This window comes from Marmota marmota, unplaced genomic scaffold (assembly GCF_001458135.2).
Source record: "Marmota marmota marmota unplaced genomic scaffold, marMar, whole genome shotgun sequence".
Taxonomy (NCBI): domain Eukaryota; kingdom Metazoa; phylum Chordata; class Mammalia; order Rodentia; family Sciuridae; genus Marmota; species Marmota marmota.
The window spans coordinates 5151035-5170364 of NW_026000185.1; the positions used below are offsets into that span (position 1 = coordinate 5151035).

The window sequence follows — 19330 nt, forward strand, 5'->3', positions numbered from 1 at the left end:
ACCCCTCCCGCGACAGCACCCCGCCTCTCCGGAGCGCAAGGACAGCAGGGCCCGGCATGGTGCCTATGCAGCCCTGGGTTCAGCCTCTGGGGCTGCAAGTGGCTTAAATTCAGGGGGTGGGGCGTGCTCCCCAGCCTAGCGCCCCAAATATCCTGCAGGCCGGGACTTGCCACGAGAGGCCCGAAGTCGGGAACAATCGAATCCCCGACCCAGTATCCTGCAGAGGTGGAGCAGTTAGTATTTACCCTGCGTTGTCAGAACGAAGTCCCGAGGCCTCGGAAGCAAGCATCCAGCACCCATCTGCTGCGCCGAACTCAATCAACGGCAGGGCCCAAGTGCCACGCCCCACAGTGGGCGTGGGTTTTGGGGAAAAGAACCCCCACCCGCACTCTCAGGATGAGTACCCCGGGCTGGGGCCATTGCTTGGTGGAATTGAGCAAAGGGGTGGGGGCACAGTTGGCAGGATCTGATGGAAAAGCATCACGTTAGTTTTATGGTGACATCAGGAAATTGGAGGAAATAAGGACCCAGAAAGGGACTCTGTTCCCTGCTGTGGGCATCACTTGGGTCAGGGATCACACAGCCATAGGTTTAAGGGAAGCCAGACTCCAAGTGTGTGATTATGTCTTAAGAGCACAGGGCAGCAAGTGAAGGGTGACTCCTCTGTCCAGAGGCCCCCCCTGCAGGCAGCCACCATACCTGAGCCCAGGTCTGTGGGCACAGGGGCACAGGGAGAAGGCTCCCCTACCCCCACCTCTCCCCAACACTGGACATTAATAAGGAGCTGGGTCTGTGGGGAAGTGAGGAGGGGGTCCAGTTTGGCCCACACAGAACTCCCCTGACACCTCTGTCTACCCACAGGGACTGTGTAAGACCCAGGTGTAGCTGCAGGGCCACGGGGATAGGCACCCCCAGGAACACCGGAAGCAGCCTCCACCGTATTAGCTAAGGAGCTGTGGGCTGTATGTGGCCAGTTCCCTGAACACCAGACGCCCCCTACTGGAAGGCCACTCCTGGGCAGGGGAGCATGGGCTCAGAAAGGCTTCCACTTCCAAATCCATATTCTCTGGGCAGCCAAACCGATTGCTCCAATCCATTAAGTCCACCTAACAGCTGCAGGGTATTGCTCCCTTGCTTAAAAAGCTCATCATTCTCAAAACTCAGACTACTCCCAGCCGGGTGCAGTGGTGCACACCTGTGATCCCGGCGACTCAGAAGGCAGAGGCAGGAGGATCGCAAGTTCCAAGCCAGCCTTGGCAATGTAGCAAGACACTCAAAATTTTTAAAAAGGGGCTGGGGTATAGGTCAGTGGTACAGCACACCTGGATTCAGTCCCCATACCAAACACAACACACACACACACTCAAACCCAACCAAAAAGAAAAAATAACCATGAAGACCCTTTCTGACTGTTCCTTATTAAAAAAAAACTCCAACCAGCTGGGCACAGTGGTGCACTGTGGAGGCTGAGGCAGGAGGATCACAACTTTGAAGCCAAGTTGGGCAACTCAGCAAGACCCTGTTTCACAAAATTTTTAAAAAGGGCTGGGGGTGTAGATCAGTACTGCAGCACCAGAGCTCAGTCCCTATTACCAAAAAAACAAACTCCAATTATTTCACAGGGTCTTTGGTGTCTGTCCCCATCTCCTGACTCTCCCAGCAGCTGCACCAGGCTCTGTCTGCCAGGCCTTTGCACCTGCTGTGCTGTTGCCTGAAGCACTATTTCAGGCCATCTCTTCATCCTTAAGGACTCAGTTTAAATGTGTCCTCAGAGAAGCCCTCCCTGACCACCAGGTTAAATTCAGTTCCCCATGTGACTCCATCCTATCACCACTGACTTAACAGTAACCAAACCCTGAAAGCCTATCTGGCAAATGCAAGTGCCCCAGGGTCCAGGCCACGTCAGTACTGCCCTCCTCTGGCACAAGGAGTGTCCAGTGAACATGTGTGGCATGAATCAGGGATGGGGATGGGCACTGGAGCAACAGCCCACACACCTGGGGCCAGGATTCCTTCCCCGTCAAGTCTGCTCTTGCTCCAGCCAGGGCTAGCAATGACAGGACGGTGCTCGGGAGCGCTGTCACTGCTGCCTTACATGAAGAAACACAGCAGGGTCACAGCCATCAGCAGCTGCCACTCACCACCAGTGTCTTGCCACAGGCCCAGAGTGCTGTGCCCTGAGGAAGGTGTGGACAGGATATTGCTGCATGATTTTATTACTATAAATATACAGTAAAAACGAACAAAAAACTAGCCAATCAGAGTACATCAAATAATAGCACATTGAGGCCAAGATGGGCCAGTGTGCATCCCATCCTTCAAATAACTGGCACCAATATCAACAGCCAGAGACCAGGACGCTGGTGGGTGAGAGGAGGGGTACGTGTGCATGCGCTCACCAACGTGCGTGCGCTCACCTGTGTGCACATGTGAGCAAACAGCAGGCAGGAGAGAGCAGGATTGATGGTGCTCTGCTCACAGGCTCGCTGGACAGACTGAACCAGCCACTGCTAGGTTGCTCCCCAAGGTGCCCTGCGGGGCACAGCCCTGGCTCGAGCACCCCTGAGCCTCAGAGCAGGCTCTGTGCCACCCCACGGCCATCCCTCCCTCAGGGGCCAGGAGCAGGGCGGCTCTCTGGGCAGGGACCCCTCCACCTCCCTGGGCCAGGCAGGCAGCAACAGCACCAGCTCCAGGTCCCGCTGGCAGCTCTGCTCTGGGCACCAGCACCAGGCACCCATCTCTGCTGCCAGCTGCCTTGCCAGCACAGGGCCCCGGCTGGGCCTCCATGCCCTCCTTTCCCAGAGCCCACTACGCAAGTCTCGCAGATGCAGAGGAATATTTAAATGGTGATGGACAGCCAAGGAAGCAGCTCAGGTCCCCACCCCCCGGGAAGGTGAGCGGGCAGTGCACTGGCTGAGCAGGAAGGCCCCCACTTGGAGACATCTGATGGGAGCAAAGCTGGGACCTGTGAGAAGGCACAGGGCATGGTGACCAGGCCACTACCCCACGGCTGGGCCAGCCCTTGCCTTGCCCACGGCCGCCCTGGCTGCCAGGGGAAGGGCTGCACGCTGGGGCAGGCACTCAGTGCCAGAGGGCCCAGAGCAGGGGGGCCACTCACGGCCACAGTGACCACCAGTGGGCAAAGGTGGCACTGAGAACCAGGCTGCTATGGGGCCACGTGCGAGTGAGCAGACAGGCTCTGCTCCCCCAGAACGTCTGTGAAGCTGGACTTCACGATCCGTCCTCTTCTGCTGGTCTGCTAAGTTCTCAGGGACCCTGACCCCGGCATCTGGGGAACTCCCAGGGCCAGTGCCCAGGTAGAAAGTCACTGTCCTTCATCTTGTACCATTTACAAACATATCGACCATAGAAAAAGAGGGTCTGAAGAGTGGACAGGTCACTGTGCTCTTTGATCGAGGGTCACCATGGCCCCTGAGAGCCTGGTGGCCACGAGTCATGCCGACAGCAGAGACTGGAATCACGCTGGGGTCCAGGGCAGCCCCTTGGCCAAGTCTGAGGGGCTGAGGGTTCCATGCTGTCAGTTTGGCCTAACTCTCAGAGTGGGGTCAGGTCAGTGGCCCCAGGGTCAGGACTGGAGCCACCAAGCGGAGGCCAGGGGGGGCCAGTGGTGCCGAGGCTGCAGGGTGTCTCCAAGGACGTGGACCATCCTGTGGGCAAGAGCAGAGGGAGGTGTGGTCACAGGCTGGTGCCCCTCATCACCTGCTACCATCCTTAAGTCACCAAAGGGCAGGGCCTTCAGTTGTCCCCAATGCAGTCTGATGGGAACAGCAGATTTACCCCACGTGGCCATACCAGGGACCTGGGGACCCTTCAGCCCCAGCTAGTGGGTGAGGTCTGGCCCCTCAGAATATCACCCTTCGGTGCCCAGCAGTGGGTCTCCTGACCTCGCCCTGGCTGGCTCATCCCAGATCTGGAGTGGCCACTGTCCTGCTAGGTTTACAACTGAGCTAGGCTGGAACCCAGCCAAGCCCTCAGAACGTGGAGCAGCGAGCAGCCCATGAGCAGCTTCCCCAAGGTGCAGCAAGGCCATGGGGTCTGCGGCCTCCTGCAGAGGCTGCTGCTCACTCCTGGCATGTCACCTCCACTGTGCTGGGACGCACTCTGCCCCTAGACTGGCTGCCCCATGGGTGCCTGTGACTGGCTGCCTCAGGACTCGTGGTCTCCTGCAGGACATGGCTCTGCCACACAGGCCCAGGCAGTGCACCGCTGACCCAGGCGGGTCACCTGGGTGGCAGCGGCCTGCTTCTGCAGTCTGACCCCAGCTGCAGCACCCAGCTAGCGTCTCCAGGGGTGGTGCTGGGATGTGGCTCCATGGTTAAGCACCCCTGGTTTCAGTCCGTGGTACCAAAAAAATAAAACAGAAGCAGGGTGGCGCTGAGAGGTCCTTTCCAACCAGAGTGTGTCACAACTGCCTGAGGCCCTGGTTGTGGTGACCCTGGAAGACTGAGCCATACAGGTTCTGGGCCAGGCAGGGGGCAGATGGGCTTCCCTGCTATGTGAAGGGACCCAGGTTCCTTAAAGCAACTCCTCCAAGGTCACAGCTCTGAAGGCAATATGGCCATTTATGTCAGAAGCCCAGAAGCTTCAGAGCCTCCCCTGCACCCCAATTCTGGAGCTCTGGTCTGAAGCGGACCCCAGCAGAGCAGAACTGACCTGAGGGCCTGGGCCTGAGCCTGAGCCTAGGAAAAGGAGAGGGCAGAGTCTGCCCCTGCCATGGGCCTTTCCGGTGCCCAGGGCACTCTGCCTGCTCTCTGCCCTGGCTGGAGACATGCTGTGTCATCTGGGCAGGTGGCCCAGTCACCCCTGAGGCAGGGGAGGCCCGTGGCTGCCCTGGCTTTCTGGTTGGATCCCTGCACCAGCATGACCTTGGGTCCTGCATTCTTGCTTTCTGCTTGCAGCTTACGGGGCAGAGGTTCTGCCAGTGGCTCCCCCAGCACCAGGCCTGGGCCTGCTGTGCCCTTGGGAAGGACCAGTGATGACCACCTGGTCCCCAGCAGGAGGTAGACAGAAAAGGACTGTGTCCACTCACTCCAGAGTGCTCTGACAGGGGCCTCAGGCGAAGGCTCTGCTCCAAAGAGCTGAGCTTGCAGGATACCAAGCAGACCTGGGCTTGGCCAGAGTCATGCTGTGGGACTGGTAGGCCCCCACCTCCCTGGGGACAGAGTCAGGACACACCCCCAGCCCTGCCATTACCTGGCAGGTAGATGTCAGCAGGAGGGCCTGGCTGGCTGCAGCCGTGGTGCTCAGGACTGCTGTCCTGCAGGACGTCCTCGATGGAAGGCACCCGGCTCCCTGCACAGTGGAGGGCAAGGTCAGGACCACCGCAAATCCTAGGCCTGTGCTCCAGCTGACGCCGCCCCATCCCCGCATTCTCCAAAGACCCTAAAGGTGGACACTTCCTTTCTTTTCCCTCCCTCTCTCCCACTAGCACGGGTGTTTTATTTGTATTATGAACATTACAGACCCATGTTTCAAAAACAAGGTCAGCTGGTAACAGGTGTTAGCTGTCTCCTGCTCAACCCTGCCGAAAAGCAGGTGCCAGGGCCATGGCCCTGCTGCCCAGAGCAGTTACCACAGATCCTGGCCCTTGTGAGGGAATCTGAGGCACATGCCACACAACAGCTCTCAGTTCCTCAGTTTGGGACCTGCACTTCTGAGGGTGGCCCTTCTCTGATAAAAAAAAGGGCTCGTCCCCAGATTGTCTGTCCCTGCACACACTGTATCCCACAGCCGAGGTCACATCCCTTTGGGACTGGTTCCTCATTGTCTGCTCAGACCAGCAGCTTGCAAAGCACAGACGCAGGGAGGCAAGGCCCGGGGCTGGGTGAGGCACTGCCCCTGGGGACTCGCAGCCTGGGGCCCAGCTTCTCAGGGCTGGGGGCTGCCAGCAGCCTGCAGGGGGGCCTCCCTGAGGGTGGATGGCTTCCTGGGAGGCACTTGGGTCAGCCCAGGGGTGGCTGCGATCTATTCTGGGATCTTCACCATACTTGGCCACGGCCACGGGCCTCCCTGGTGCCACCGGAGCCTCCCTTTCCCCTTGTGTTGAGCAGCAAGGCTGGGGAGGAACGGCCAGCTATGGAGGGAGGCTAGGGAGGCCTCAGCACAGGTGCCGCCACGCTGCCTCCCCACAGGGCCCGGCTCACAGGAGGCCCCCAGGAGGCCCTCATGTGCTTAAGGCCTCCACTAGAGGAGGTGAGGAGACACACACCAGCCCTGCTCTCGTTCTGAAGGAGGAGACGGCTGGTTGGGCAGCCAGGGGCTAGCTGGCCAGAAGACCCAGGCTGGAAACGGGGGCTGCTCCTACAGTCTGGGGGGGAGGTGGGAAAACTGAGCAGCAGGGCCTGGTCAGCACCCGTGTGGCAAAGCTCCCGGTGAGACTCAATCTCCAGGCGGCCGGGGCTGGGCTGCCAAGGGAGGAGGGCTCACCTTGCTTCAGCGAGGATGCATCCACCTCTTCTGCTGTGAAGCTCTAGGAGACAAAGGAAAACTGCCTGGGACTTGGTGGCAGGGCTGGGGCCGACAGCCAGGGCACTGACACCAGGCGGAGGGCAGTTGCAGCCACCCAGGGACACAAGACATCATGGGTGCAGGATTCTCATGTGGCCTCTCCTGCCACCCTGGTCAAGTCACCATGCAGCACCCTGTCCCAGAGGCTGGGATCGCAGCCTGGAGAGCCTCACAGCGTGGCAGTGCCCAGGTGGGCGGGGGCTCGGGCCTGGTGGGTGTGGCTGGAGGAGGCCAGGCAGGGTCTCACCTCGGGGGAGCTCTCCTGCAGCGCCAGCTCCACCACAGGGGGCGGGAGAGGAGCATCCGAGTCCTCGGAGAGCTTCTCCTCGTCCTCCTCGTGGATTGGGGATGTCGGGGACCTCAGGGTGCTGGGGAGAGAGGGAAGGGAAGGGAAGGTGGGGCCCGGAGGGCAGCTGGATCAGGTATGCTGAGCAGCAAAGCCACACTGGCTGGCAGATGCCCCACCCTGACACCCACTGGGTGAGGCCAAGAGGTGGGGAGACACTCCTGGAGAAGCACCTCCTAGCAAAGCCCTTGTGGCCGATGCCGACAGGCCACCCGAGACTTTTGGAGGGACATGAGCAGAGAGAGGAGAAGAGAAACCGGCAGGGGCAGGAAGCAGCAAGAGGGCGTGGGCCTGCTTCTCCACTGAGAGCACCAAGCCCGTCAGTGGGGCCAGGAGGTGGGCAGGCGGCCACTCCCTGCCAGTCTCCACGGGAGCCCACTGACCCTGGCACCCAAGGAACGCAGCTGCTGGAGGCCCTCTGTGCCCTGTGACTGCGGAGGCTGTCAAGCCTGGGAAGGGACATGACCACTGGCTCAGCAGTGATGTGCGCCAGCTGCATCCCAAGCTCTAGCTGCCATCACTCATCACTGTGCTGCGACATGCCCATGGGACTGGCTGCTGAACAGCCCCGTGGCTGAGGACAGGAGGGCACGGGAACCTCTGGCCTCGGCCTTGGCACGGCTCCGCGGCTCTGCTCTCTGCCGTGATGAGCTGCTGCTGAGTCTGACCTGCTACTGGCTCTGTGCCCCGGCGGTCACTAACCAGACGTCAGAAAACCCTGAGAAGCCACACATCAGCCTCACGTCCTCATGTGCTGCCACGCACACTCACATGCACACGCCCTCTCGAAAGGAAGGCCGGGTCTGGCCTCACCTGTCTGGAGACTTGCTCCTGGGCTTGCCCTGGTGGCTGCTCTCCATGACTCGCTCGATCCCAGCAAGAGGACAGCTGGCCTGAGAGAGGCCGTCTGAAACGCCCGAATAGGTGATTTCTTCATAAAGTGGGGCTGAAGGGATGGCCGGGGACACAGCACGAAGGCCATTGAGTGCCTCGAGCAGGGAGATGGGCTCGTAGCCAGATGGGATGCTGTCCGAGCTCTGCAGGGACAAGCACAGGTGAAGAGAGGCCAGCCAGGCCCCCTGCCCACAGCCACAAAGCCCCTGACACTGGGCTTCTCCCAGGGACATGCTGCTCCCACTCCTTCTTTGCTGACCATCTCCTGGCTGCTCCACCTTTAGGGACTTGAGGTCCCCCCTCCCTCACAGCCTTAAAGCCCAAAGCTCCCTCGGCCATCGGCTATAGCTAGCGCACACCCTGGACATGCAGATGCCCACATTAGTGGCCAAGATGAAGGGCGGAGGGCACCCACAAGGGTTCCCACCCTGTCCTCGGCCAGCCCCTACCTGGCTTCCTGTTCCTGCCTCGAGGGGGAGAATGAGGGATTAGTGACAGGAAGGCTGGCGGGTGGGGAGAGCAGGGCGGGCCATGCCAAAAACAGAGGGCCACTGCACATACGTGTGCCCCAGCCGGGGAAGTCTGCTCCAGGAGCTCCGACCTGGCTGGCAGCTGGGGCACAAGGGAGAAGCCACTGTCGCCCCCTATTGGAAGCGGGCAGAACCCACAAGGTGGATGGAGGAGAAAGCCACCCAGGGACCCAGGAACAGCAGTCAGGCCACCAGGCTGCTCAGAGGTGGGCAGTGCTGCCCTGCCTCACTCTCCCAGGACCAGGCCAAGGGGCAAAGAGCCTCGGGCTCTGGCCTGCAGAGAGCGAGGCCCTGAGAGGAAGGACCACAGGTGGGTGCCAGGCCTGCGTTGCGTCTTGGACCTCTGTCCCCCCCTGCTCCCACCTGCCTTCAACTTAAAGGTGAAGGATGGCCTGAGCCCCTCCCTCCTTGAAAAATGAAAAAGTCTCTCTGGGTTGCTTCTCTCTGCCTCTCTAAGCCACCCCCTGGGTGCACGGGGCTTTGACTGGGTCTGCCCAGGTACATGAAGGCTCTGGGTAGAAGCCTGGTCCAGCTGCCACCCACTACCCATCCCCCTGCCTGTCCCCTAGGGTGCAAGGAAAATGCCAGAAAACCAGAGTCCTAGGCCCAAAAAGCCAGACCCAAGGGGTAGAGAGCAAGGGAACGCAAGACCCAGAAGCACGCGCAGGGAAAACTGTCTGCAAACTCAGCAGCAGCGACAGTCCACCTCCAATGTCCATTCCACTGCCAGCAAGAAAAAAAAAAGGGAAACGGGCCTGGGGCCCAGGCGGGGCAAAGCTGGCAGAGGGGCACTGCCTGGCCGGCCGTCACCAGGGCAGACGAGACTGGCTTTTTGCCAACAGACCTTGAGCTTTGCTTGTTCCACAAAACTCCCTTCCTGGGCAGGGACTCCGGGACTGGGGAGCGCAGATGGACAGACTGCATTAATAAACATTAGCCTGGGGTGGACGGACGTCCCACGCTGCTGGTTTAGAGCGAAGTGCGGGCAGAAAGGTCGCAAGGACCAAGCACACTTACTGTTTCCCTTTTAGGGTTCTTGCTGGCCAGGGAGGCAGGGTGCGACTTTGATTTTTTAAAGGGACACTGTCAAGATAAAAATTATATGTTTTACAACCACCACCCCTGAATGGCACTGGGCTGGCGGGCGGGGCTCTGGTTTGCTGTCCTCCAGGCGCCAGGCACCCTGCGCTTCACAGGACCCTCGGGACCACATGCAATTCGAGTCCTGGCTGAGGGCTCTGGACAGGCTGCCGGCCCGCCTGGCCAGGGCCCAGGAGCCATACAGCTGGCCCTCTCAGAGCAGCAAGGGGTGGGGCCTGCCCCAACACCAACCCACCCTAGGTCACCCAGAGCAGCAGGGCTTGGTCAAGGGCTCTCCGCCCATGAAAGACAGGAGACGGTTGCAGCCCTGCACTGTGGGAAGCGTCTTGGCTCATGAAACGTAAGAGAGAACAGGAAGGGACCCGCCTGAGCCTAGGCCACCAGGGCAGAACTGGGGAGGGCAAAACCAAACACCAAGCCACTGCCACTGGGCGTCCATCAGCCCTCTGACACACAGAGACCAGCCTCTCGCAACCAAACAGCCAGTGGTTGATGGAAGGTACCGGGGTCCCCCAAAGCCCATGCTGAACAAGTTGGAGGCAGAACTGCCAGGCAAGCCCACAGCGGCTGGGTGGCCTTCGGTGACACAGGCCCCTCTAGGACAGCCACACTTCTGCTGCAGCTGCCAAAACACTTCCGATTTTAAAAGAGAAGCCCAAAACCTGGGGTTCAAGGGGAGTTTCCAAGCTTCCAAATACTGGCCCAATTTTCAGGAACATGAACAAATACACCTGGCCTCCTGCTAGGGATGGCAGGGTCCAGCCATAGCCTGGTGCAGATCCAGGAGGCTGGCGAGGACCCTCCCACGCAGAGGCTGCACCTGTGGGTGTGCGGGCCCACTGGGTTTATTCCAATAGGGGGGCCTTCAAGGCCACTGGACATGGCAGCCTCAGCGGGGAGCCAGGAAAGGAGCTCAAGCCAACAGGGAGCCCGGGCAGGCTCTGCCTGGCAGCCCTCTCTCCTGGGCTCCCTCCCAGCCCTTCCTGCCTCTGCGTCCCTCCCACCTGCTAGAGTCGCTCTGCACCGGCTTTGCTCTCCTGGCCCTGCCCTTTCCTCATGTCCCTGTCTCCTCCTCAGGCCTGAAGCGACAGGACCTGCCCTGCCTGCCTAAAGCAAGCCCCACCTGTGTGGCCCAGTGCAGGGGACCTGGTGGCCACTTGCTAAGGCCCCTCAGAGCGATGCTATGCTGCCCTGTGGAGTCTTGTGAGGAAACAGCATGGCTCACTCACGGAGAAGCAGACGGAGGGCTGACTCGTCCACTGGGGGTGAACCCAGACGAGGGGGCAGCTGCCTCGCGTACATGGCCGCCCTGGCCCCCATCCACACTCAGCCTCCTGCAGGGCCACATGGACCACGGACAGGAGGGTACAAGAGGCACTTACCGAGTGCTCATCGTGGTCCATGCTCTGGGCCAGGACAGGACTGAAGGAGATAGGGGACAGGGCCCCTGGCTTCTTACGCACAGCCCGGATCTGCAGGAGGGCCCGGAACGCTGTGCAGAGGGAGGGACTCAGGTAAGCAGGCAGCACCCCAGCAGCATGGGGAGCCCACCCAGCCAGAGACACTGGGCACCCCACTGGGATACCCTAGAGGAGTCCCAGAACTGGGCAGAGCAGAGCCTTAGCAGCTCCAGGCAGGGAGGAAATACAAGGTCAAGATGGCACTGGCCCAGGGTGAGGGCCAGCGGAGCTGGGCAGCAGGGGACAAGACCCACCCAGTGCTCCAGACCACACGGCCAGGATGAGAGGAGCCCCTTCAGGCTGCAGGAAGGTTTACCAGGTCCCAAGGGGAGTCCAGGGGCAGAGTCTGGCCACCCAGAGCAGGGAGACCAAACCAGGCTCATCCCTCTCCCCACAAAATGGCCCAGAGGCCATGGCATACTCTTCCAGGAAAGGGCAGGTGAAGAGTGCAGGGCAGGTGACCAGGCCAAGAAGAAGCAAATGGGGCGGGACAAGAGGCTCCTCCTCAGCCTCCTCAGAGATGTGTCCTGGCAACATGGTCACAGACGAGGTGCATCCATCAATCCTTCTCCTCTCTCTATGTCCTGTCCAGCCCACGATGGACACAGGCCTCGTGCAGGGAGGAGACCTCTTTTGCACTGACTCCTGACCCCATGGTGTCCGGGCCTCCTACCTCACATCCTCACCCAAGGCTCAGTAGCCCAGGGGAGGACGGACTCAGGCTGTGAGCTGGAATGGGGTTCACAGAGCTCCATGTGAGGCAGGACTGGCCCCTTGAACCAGGACCCTGCCCAGCTCACCCAGCGCAGGCCACCACCCACCTGGCTCACTCCCTCCTTCCTGACCCCCATAAAGTCTAGCTAGGCTAGTGCTGCTCTCCTGTCTCAGCCACAGATGACACCCGGCCCGGAACTGCTGTGGTGTGGGCCGCCCGCATCTCCACAACCCCATGTGCAGGCCCTGGGTGGCACTCACGCAGCCGGCAGATGGGACAGTTGTTGGCCTGGTACCGCAGCGTGTCGGCACAGGAGGTGCAGAGGCACAGGTGGCGGCAGGGCAGGATCAGTGTGTCCCGCAGGTCCGACAGGCACACCACACACTCGTTGCTGTTGTCACTGTTCTCGTCATCTGCGGGCTACAGGGACGAGGGCCTGCCGGTCAGTGGCCTCTGTAGGCCCTCCCGGGCCACCAGGTGTCCTTCATTACCCCAGGGGCCACCATGACCAAGGGAGACCCAGAGGCAGGGGCAGTTGTGGAGGCTACAGCTGGCACCATGCTCACTAAGGGGACACTGGGGACTCAAGAACTGGCTCTTTCTGCTTCTCAGATTCAAAGAGAAACTCCAAAGAGCTCCCCTGCTAAGCAGTGCCTGGAAGCTGGGGGACCGTCCCTGTAGTGGGAACAATCACAGAGATCTAACTTGTTGGCAATGCTTTCACTAAATCAATAATCAATTTTCAGAAAAGCAGCACGTGGGCTGAGAGCATGGAGTCCCAGCAGGACCAGGCAGGCTGACCCAGTTGTTTCTGTGGAGCTTCATTAGAGCACAGCCTGCCCACTGTCCCTGGCTGTCCACAGCGCCAAGCAGCTACCCTGAGGGATGCCAGCCAGCCCCTGGTGTAAGAGCTGAGCAGAGTGCACGCTCGGCTGAGCCGGGCCTGGCCAGACTACTTTGTCCTCCTAGCTCCTGGAGGTTCCCACTGTCCCAGACCCAGCCAGTCTCTGCCTTTCAGAGAGGTTCTAAAAAACAGGCCAGGGCTGGGGCTCAGTGTAGAGCGCTTGCCTAGCATGTGTGAGGCACTGGGTTCAATTCTCAGCACCACATTCAATAAATGAATAAAATAAAGATCAATCGACATCTAAAAGAAATTTAAAAAACAAAAACAAAACAGGCAGCCATTTCATTCATGCCATACTCTTTTAAAAAACAATAAATCTGAGCGCAGTGGTACATGCCTGTAATCCTAGGGGCTTGGGAGGCTAAGGCAGGAGGATCATGAGTTCAAGGCCAGCCTCAGCAAAAATCAAGGTGCTACGCAACTCAGTGAGACCCTATCTCTAAATAAAATGCAAAATAGGATGGGGATGTGGCTCAGTGGTTGAGTGCCCCTGAGTTCAATCCCCAGTACCAAAAAAAAAGAAAGAAACCAATAAAAAGAGCCAGGCACAGTAGTACACGCCTGTAATCCCAGCAGTTTGGAAGACTGAGGCAGGAGGATCACAAGTTCCAAGTCAGCCTCAGTAACTTGGCAAGACTGAGAAACTTAGTGAGATCTTGTCTTAAAATAAAAAATAAAAAGGGGTAGGAATGTGACTTAGTAGGTTCAATCCCCAGCACCAAAAACATAAAATAAGAATAACAAAAAATAAGAAATAACAAAAAGGCAACCAGGTCCCAAGTTCAAGCTCCTCAGCCCTTCCCTGGCCACCTGGGCCACTGCTTTAGCAGCTACCAGAGCTGCCTCTACCTTGGATGTGTCCTCTAGTGTGCAGGACACACTGTCGAGGCGTGAAGCCAGCAGCAGGGGGCAGCCTCGCTCACGGCTGGCTATGAGGGAAAAACCCAAAGGCAGCACTCACTGCCAGGCCCAGGCCGCAGGAGGGGCAAGGTCCCTGGATCCCAGGCTGCCCTGGAGGACCAGATGGTGAATTACACAAGCCAGCAAACTTGCTGGAAAAAGGACACCATGTCTTGTAAACCTCAGGACTCTATGGCTGAAAGTGCCCAGGCTCACCAGGGGAAGGCAGAAAGGACTGGCCCTTTTCCATCAGCCCTCAGCCAGGCCTGGGAGACCCTGCAAGTCGTCCACAGTGAGTGGGCTTCCGGCAAGGTAGGTAGCACAGTTCCACCCACGGGGACACACCTTGGTCTCCTGGTTGTTCTTGTTCTCAATGCCATAGATCTCCTGCAGCAGGTAGCTGACACGGTCCACCTGGGGAGCAGAGAAGGTGCACTGGGCCTTGCCAGCCCCATCCAGGGCTCCTTTGTACCCACCTGGGCCTACACTGCCTCCACGGCTCAGATCCCAGAGGCAGGCGCAGCTGTGGGGCCTGTCCGCACCTGCCCCTGGGGAGTGGGCTGATGCCAGGAGAGGGAAGGAAACATGCTCTGTGCCCAGGGAGCAGAGCTGAGGGTCTTGGGCCCAGCTAACCCACTGACCAACCCACCACCAGAGAAAAGCCACTCTGACTCACTCATCTGTCCCCAGCCCACAAGAGCAACCAGAGTCAAGGCCTGTAGCGAGCAGACGGCAGCCTGCGTGGCTATTGCTCTCTAATATCTCTGCTCTAAGACACAAACAGACCTGCCCTCCTGTTGCTCACCAGTGCCAGGGCACTGGCAGCCAGCTCACCCAAGATAAGGACCCTGACCCCCACTGGATCTTGGACCCACCCAGCACCTTCAGGCTGGGGACTTGACAAGGATCATTCTACCTTCTAGAAGCTAATAAACCCCATTTCCACACTGTGGCTTAAACAGGCCCTGGTACCTACACACTGCTAACTATAGCCTTGGAAAACAGGCCCTGGTACCTACACACTGCTAACTATAGCCTTGGAAAACAGACCCCAACCATGGCCCAAGTCTCAGGGTGGGCACAGTGGCACATGCCTGTAAAACCAGCACATTGGTAGGCTGAGGCAGGAGGATCAGGAGTTCAAAGCCAGCCTCAGCAACTTAGTGAGGCACTAAGCAACTCAGCGAGACCCTGTCTCTAAATAAAATATCAAAAGGGCTGGCAGGGGCTGGGGTTGTGGCTCAGTGGTAGAGCTCTTGCCTAGTGTGTGTGAGGCACTGGATTTGGTCCTCAGCACCACACAAAAATAAATAAAATAAAGGCATACTGTCCATCTACAACTAAAAAAGTTTTAAAAATAAAATAAAAATATATTTTAAAAAAGGGGTGTGGGGATGTGGCTCTGTGATTAAGCACCCTGGGGTTCGATCCCCAGTACAAAAAAAAAAAAAGTGTCAGAATCAAGTCTCATGCAGCTCCGGTTAAGGGACCTCCCCTGCTCCACTAAATCCTCACAGTGCCTAAGTATGATGGGACCAGCATAGGACCACAGAATTAATGACCCCAAAGAGAAGCCGCATTGGTCCACAGCATTTGATCTAGGATTCTCCATCTTCCTGTCAGGCGCTGATGGAGTCAGTCCAGGTCTCTGCCCGATGTGGCCCATCTCTCGCAGTGTGTAAAGAAAGGAGGCTGCAGTCGCCCGTCTCCGCTCCCTCCACCCCTCCATCCAGAAGGTCTGCTGAGACTACTGCATCACAGGCCCCACGCTCAACTCCACCAGACTTAGGGCTATGGCAGTGGCCATGGGGTGGGGGTCATGGCTAGTGGCTGAGCCCTTGCCAGGCACACCTGAGGACTGGGTTCAATCCCAGCACCACCACCAAAAAAAAAAAAAAAGAATGGCTTTGGTAGGTGGTGAGTGTGCACACACCCCTCAAAAGACACGCATGACCCGAGTTCCTGGAGCAGAGAGCCCAGTAGTGGGGAACTCAAGGCCACTGTGGCCCAGGAAGAACCGCCCACAACCCCTGGATGGCAGCGAGCGCATGTGTGCATGCCTCTCAAGTCAAAGGGGCTGTGACAGCCCGACACTTACGATTTGCTTCTGCTTCAAAGGCTTCACGGAGAAGCTGCCATCCATGTGCTGCAGGGGAACACACAGGTTACCTGGCCAGCTGCAGGCCTCCCCGATAACCCACATCCACAGCCAAAAACAAGACAGATGTGACCACCATGGAGCCAAGCCAAGACCTCCCAACTGCAGCCCTCAGAACTAGCTTCAAAGGTACCTGGATAACCTTCTAAAAATAGCCCCCTGGGCCCTGCCCTGCCCTACAGACCCCAACTCTCCCACATTGACCTCTCAGCCAAGGCCCAGTGATCACGCGCCTCCCCAACATCCAGAAAGCACTCAGACACCAGAATCAAGACAGGCTCTTGCTTTCAAAGGGCCTGGAATAGTCTGGAAGTCACACAGGCATAGGCACTCAGGACCACTGGGAGCACCAAAAGTTCAAAGGGAACAATGAGATCCTCAGCATCCAGGGAGACACTCCCTTCAGCTTGGACAATGCTCATTAAGGCATCAGATCTGAGATCCTGAAACCACACTGATGACCACTTCCAAGCCAAGGAAGATGGCACTGTCCGACTGTCTGGTAAGGCTGGTGGTCCTTGGAGAAACGTCCACAGTGCAGGATTACAGCATTATGAGCTGTTCTTATTGGGTTCTAAACTGGAAGCTCAAAATGGAACATTTGCCCGAGATGGTTCTCTGCCTCAGCCAGAGAAGGCAGATGCATAAACAGTGTCCACCTCTTATGTAGAAGCTGAGCTCAGGAGCATGGCTAGCCAGCGAGCACTGGAGATGAAGGAGGCCAACCTCTGTCCAGGCACTCACATGGGCATCCTGTGCCCCTAGGCCCAGGAGGGCAGATCCAACCTCTCCATGGGATGAACAAGTCTGAGGGGTCCCCGGCCCAGCTGTGCAGAGCACCAGGGACCTTGGTAAAGGGCCAGGTCACAGGAGCTGGGCTCTGCATAAAAGCAGGCAGGGGTTGCAGGGGCACTCGTGAGGACCCAGAAGGGAGCAAGCAGTTCACAGGTGTGGTGGCAAAGCACAAGGGCCCCAGGCGCTTGCTGAAACCCTCCAGAGTACTGACAAATATTCAAGGGCGTGGAGGAGGGCGGGGTCTGCATGGTCATTATCAAACAAGGACACACCCTCTACCTGCAGGAACCATGCAGGCCAGATAGCAGGGGGCAGGCCCTGGTCCACCCTTCAGGCTCCAGAGCTTCACTAGGTGCTGTGCATGGAACCCAGCCCCGAGGCTAACCACAAACCACTGCTCTGTCTCACAGGGCTGCCCTGAGCCAGTCAGGATCAAGGCCTGCCCAGCCCAGTAGGGTCAGGGTAAATACAAGCCAGGCAGGAAGGGGCAGTGCATCAGCTGGGATGTGACAGGTACCAGGTGACACCTGAGGTACCCTGGGGCTGGTGGAAAATGGCCAGGGCAACAATTTCTCCACATCCTAGTGGGAAGTGAGGGTTGGCCCTGCCACTCCAAATCCCTTTGAAAAGCCTGCCAATGGGACGCTCAGCCTCAGAACGAGTGTCCTGGTCATCTCCATCTCCCTGCCCCAGCTCTGACCCTTGGCCCCCTGCACCAAGCCCTGATCCCCCAGTCAGGCTTCTGATTTCACAAGGCCATCCCAACCCCAGCTCCCAGGTCACTGGGGTCGGCAGCTGGGATGGCACTTACCTTTTCAAAGGCAGCCAGGAGCACGTGGGCATGGCCAGTCACTTCTACCACTGAAGCCAGGAGAAGGGAGACAGAAGAGAGGACAGAGCAGTCAGGGTCAAGTGCCCCCCCCCCACCCCCCGATGGTGCCCATTCCAACCAGCCCCCTTCCAGGTATGCACCTGGAGACCTGCACCTGGCCCCACCCTTCTCTGCCAGGGGCTTTGCCGCTCCCCCAGCAGCTCCCGAGCCTCCTGTACTTGGAGCTCCCCATGTCCTGGGCCTGCACGTAGAGGCATGGACCACTGTCACCTCTGGAAGGACATCTCTCACTGACTGGGTAGAAGGACCTCAGGAAGCAGCCTCCTCCCTGCAGGACCCACATGCTAGGACAGGAGGAAGAGGAAAAGCCAACCAACCCCACTCACCATCTCCTTCATCCACCACGGCCTGAATGACCACTGGAAACATGCCCCGGTCCAGGTCAAAGTTCAACTGAGGAGGAAAGGAGGCGAGAACTGTCAGGACTTCGGCCAGGGAGTCAGAGAAGAGTATGAGATCATGGGGTCATCCTCAGTGTCCCCAATTTCCTGCTAGATGAAAGATGCAAAAGATGTGGCCCTGCCTACCAAGTCTCCATGACCCCCTCAGTGTCTGGCACAGATGAGCAGCAGACACATGCATTTTTAAATTCATTCTCAATAAAGAGTGACCAAAGAATAGACATAGACTGCATAGCACTAAATACTCTAAACCCATTGGCTTGTGTATTTACAATGAGCAAACTACAAGGCACGTGAATCATATCACAATAAAACTGCTGAGAAACAGAAGAAAATAATGGGTGGAAACCTAATGGGGCCCACTGACAGCAGAGGCCTGCGGCCTCCAGTACCCGAAGAGTCAGCTTCCCTTAGCCAGGACTACCCACAGGGAGTAGGGGAAGGCCCGACAATCAGCCTGCAGTGACCACCTGCCCCACAGGATGTCCCAGCAGAGCCGCTCCTGGGGGGGCACACTGCAATCCTGAGTCCAAAGGAGTCCAAGGCTATGTGAACCCTGAGTTCACACCCTGTAAACCGAGACATTCAGGAACGTTCTGGCTGAGAAGCACCCGTAGAGCCCAAACTGCAGGCCACACAGGTCTGTATTCCTTGCCAGTGTTCCCCCCGGGAAGCTGGCAGCAGAAGCCGAGCTTGGGAACGTGTTCCTGCCCAATGGCCCAGGATAACTTCCATCTTCAGCCCTTCTACCTCAGCCTCAGTTTCCTGTGCTGTGAAATGGGTCACTATAGCCCAACCACACAGGTTCAACACAGTGCAAGTGAAGTCCTCCCACAGGCCACACATGAGGACACGGCTGAGGAGTGAATGTTGATGCTATTTAAGAAACAGAGGGGAACACTTTTTCCTAAAATTCACTAACACAGGGAGCCTCCTACTGAAGATTCAGATGGGGAGAAAGAAATCACAGACCACAAGAGCAGCCAAGGTAGGGAACCCAGAGACACCAGGTACCCGGAGGTCTGCTGCCACCTGTGGGGGAGGCTGACTGCCCAGGCCACCCAACATGCTGACAGGCGATGACTCCATTTGAGCAGGTGGCCCGGCTGCCCCTGCTCCAGGCCACTAGCCTGCCTTAGCACATGGCTAACACAGGGTTCCCTGCATTGGAGGCTGAGCTCCCCACTAAACTGCCTGTCCATGTGAGAAACCCTGGGAAGGCAGCCCTCAGCTGGACAAACCCATAACTGCCCCCAAGCCCACACAGGCCTGATCTCCACCTTGCTTCCAAGGGAGCCATGGCTCTGGCCACATAGAGCTGATGGGACATGGACAGATACATTCATAGACAGAGGCAACCAGGCAGAGACACAGGCGCCAGGAGCTGCTGTGGGAGGTGATGGGGCACTGGGGCCAGTTCACATCAGCAGGGACAGGCCCAGAGACAGCAGGTGCTGGCACAGGGCCAAACTCAGGAGGTGGGTCCTCACTTGCTCACTGTGAACAAGCCTCAGTTTCCCTTCTGCAAGGGGACAGATGCCAGGCCTAATGCAGAAGTTCTGAGCAGGGCTGTGGACAGTAGGCTCAATCAGCAACAAGAGCCCAGGAGAAGCCTCTGATCAGGGAGGATTGGACCAGCCTCACAGGTGGCATAGAGTGAAAAGGAAAAGGAGTGGCAGTTGGCCAAAGAGGATGGCACAGGAAGA

At 58.3% G+C, this 19330-nt stretch overlaps 2 protein-coding genes across 2 annotated transcripts in view; both read right to left on the reverse strand.

Moving 5' to 3' along the window:
- Nudt16l1 (nudix hydrolase 16 like 1) overlaps positions 1 to 3458 on the reverse strand; it is a 5772-nt gene extending 2314 nt beyond the window's left edge. Inside the window, 3 exon segments of the mRNA XM_048790054.1 lie at positions 384 to 466; positions 700 to 711; positions 3425 to 3458. Coding sequence (XP_048646011.1) covers positions 384 to 466; positions 700 to 711; positions 3425 to 3458 — 129 coding nt within the window.
- Positions 2199 to 19330, reverse strand: part of Mgrn1 (mahogunin ring finger 1) — a 45186-nt gene continuing 28054 nt past the window's right edge. Inside the window, exons 7-18 of the mRNA XM_015490784.2 lie at positions 17550 to 17616; positions 17143 to 17192; positions 15477 to 15524; positions 13724 to 13792; positions 11835 to 11994; positions 10782 to 10891; positions 9316 to 9381; positions 7688 to 7911; positions 6776 to 6896; positions 6448 to 6490; positions 5215 to 5313; positions 2199 to 3668 (exon numbers count right to left, since the gene is read on the reverse strand). Coding sequence (XP_015346270.2) covers positions 3556 to 3668; positions 5215 to 5313; positions 6448 to 6490; positions 6776 to 6896; positions 7688 to 7911; positions 9316 to 9381; positions 10782 to 10891; positions 11835 to 11994; positions 13724 to 13792; positions 15477 to 15524; positions 17143 to 17192; positions 17550 to 17616 — 1170 coding nt within the window. The 3' untranslated portion in view covers positions 2199 to 3555. The remainder of the gene's footprint in view (positions 3669 to 5214; positions 5314 to 6447; positions 6491 to 6775; positions 6897 to 7687; positions 7912 to 9315; positions 9382 to 10781; positions 10892 to 11834; positions 11995 to 13723; positions 13793 to 15476; positions 15525 to 17142; positions 17193 to 17549; positions 17617 to 19330) is intronic.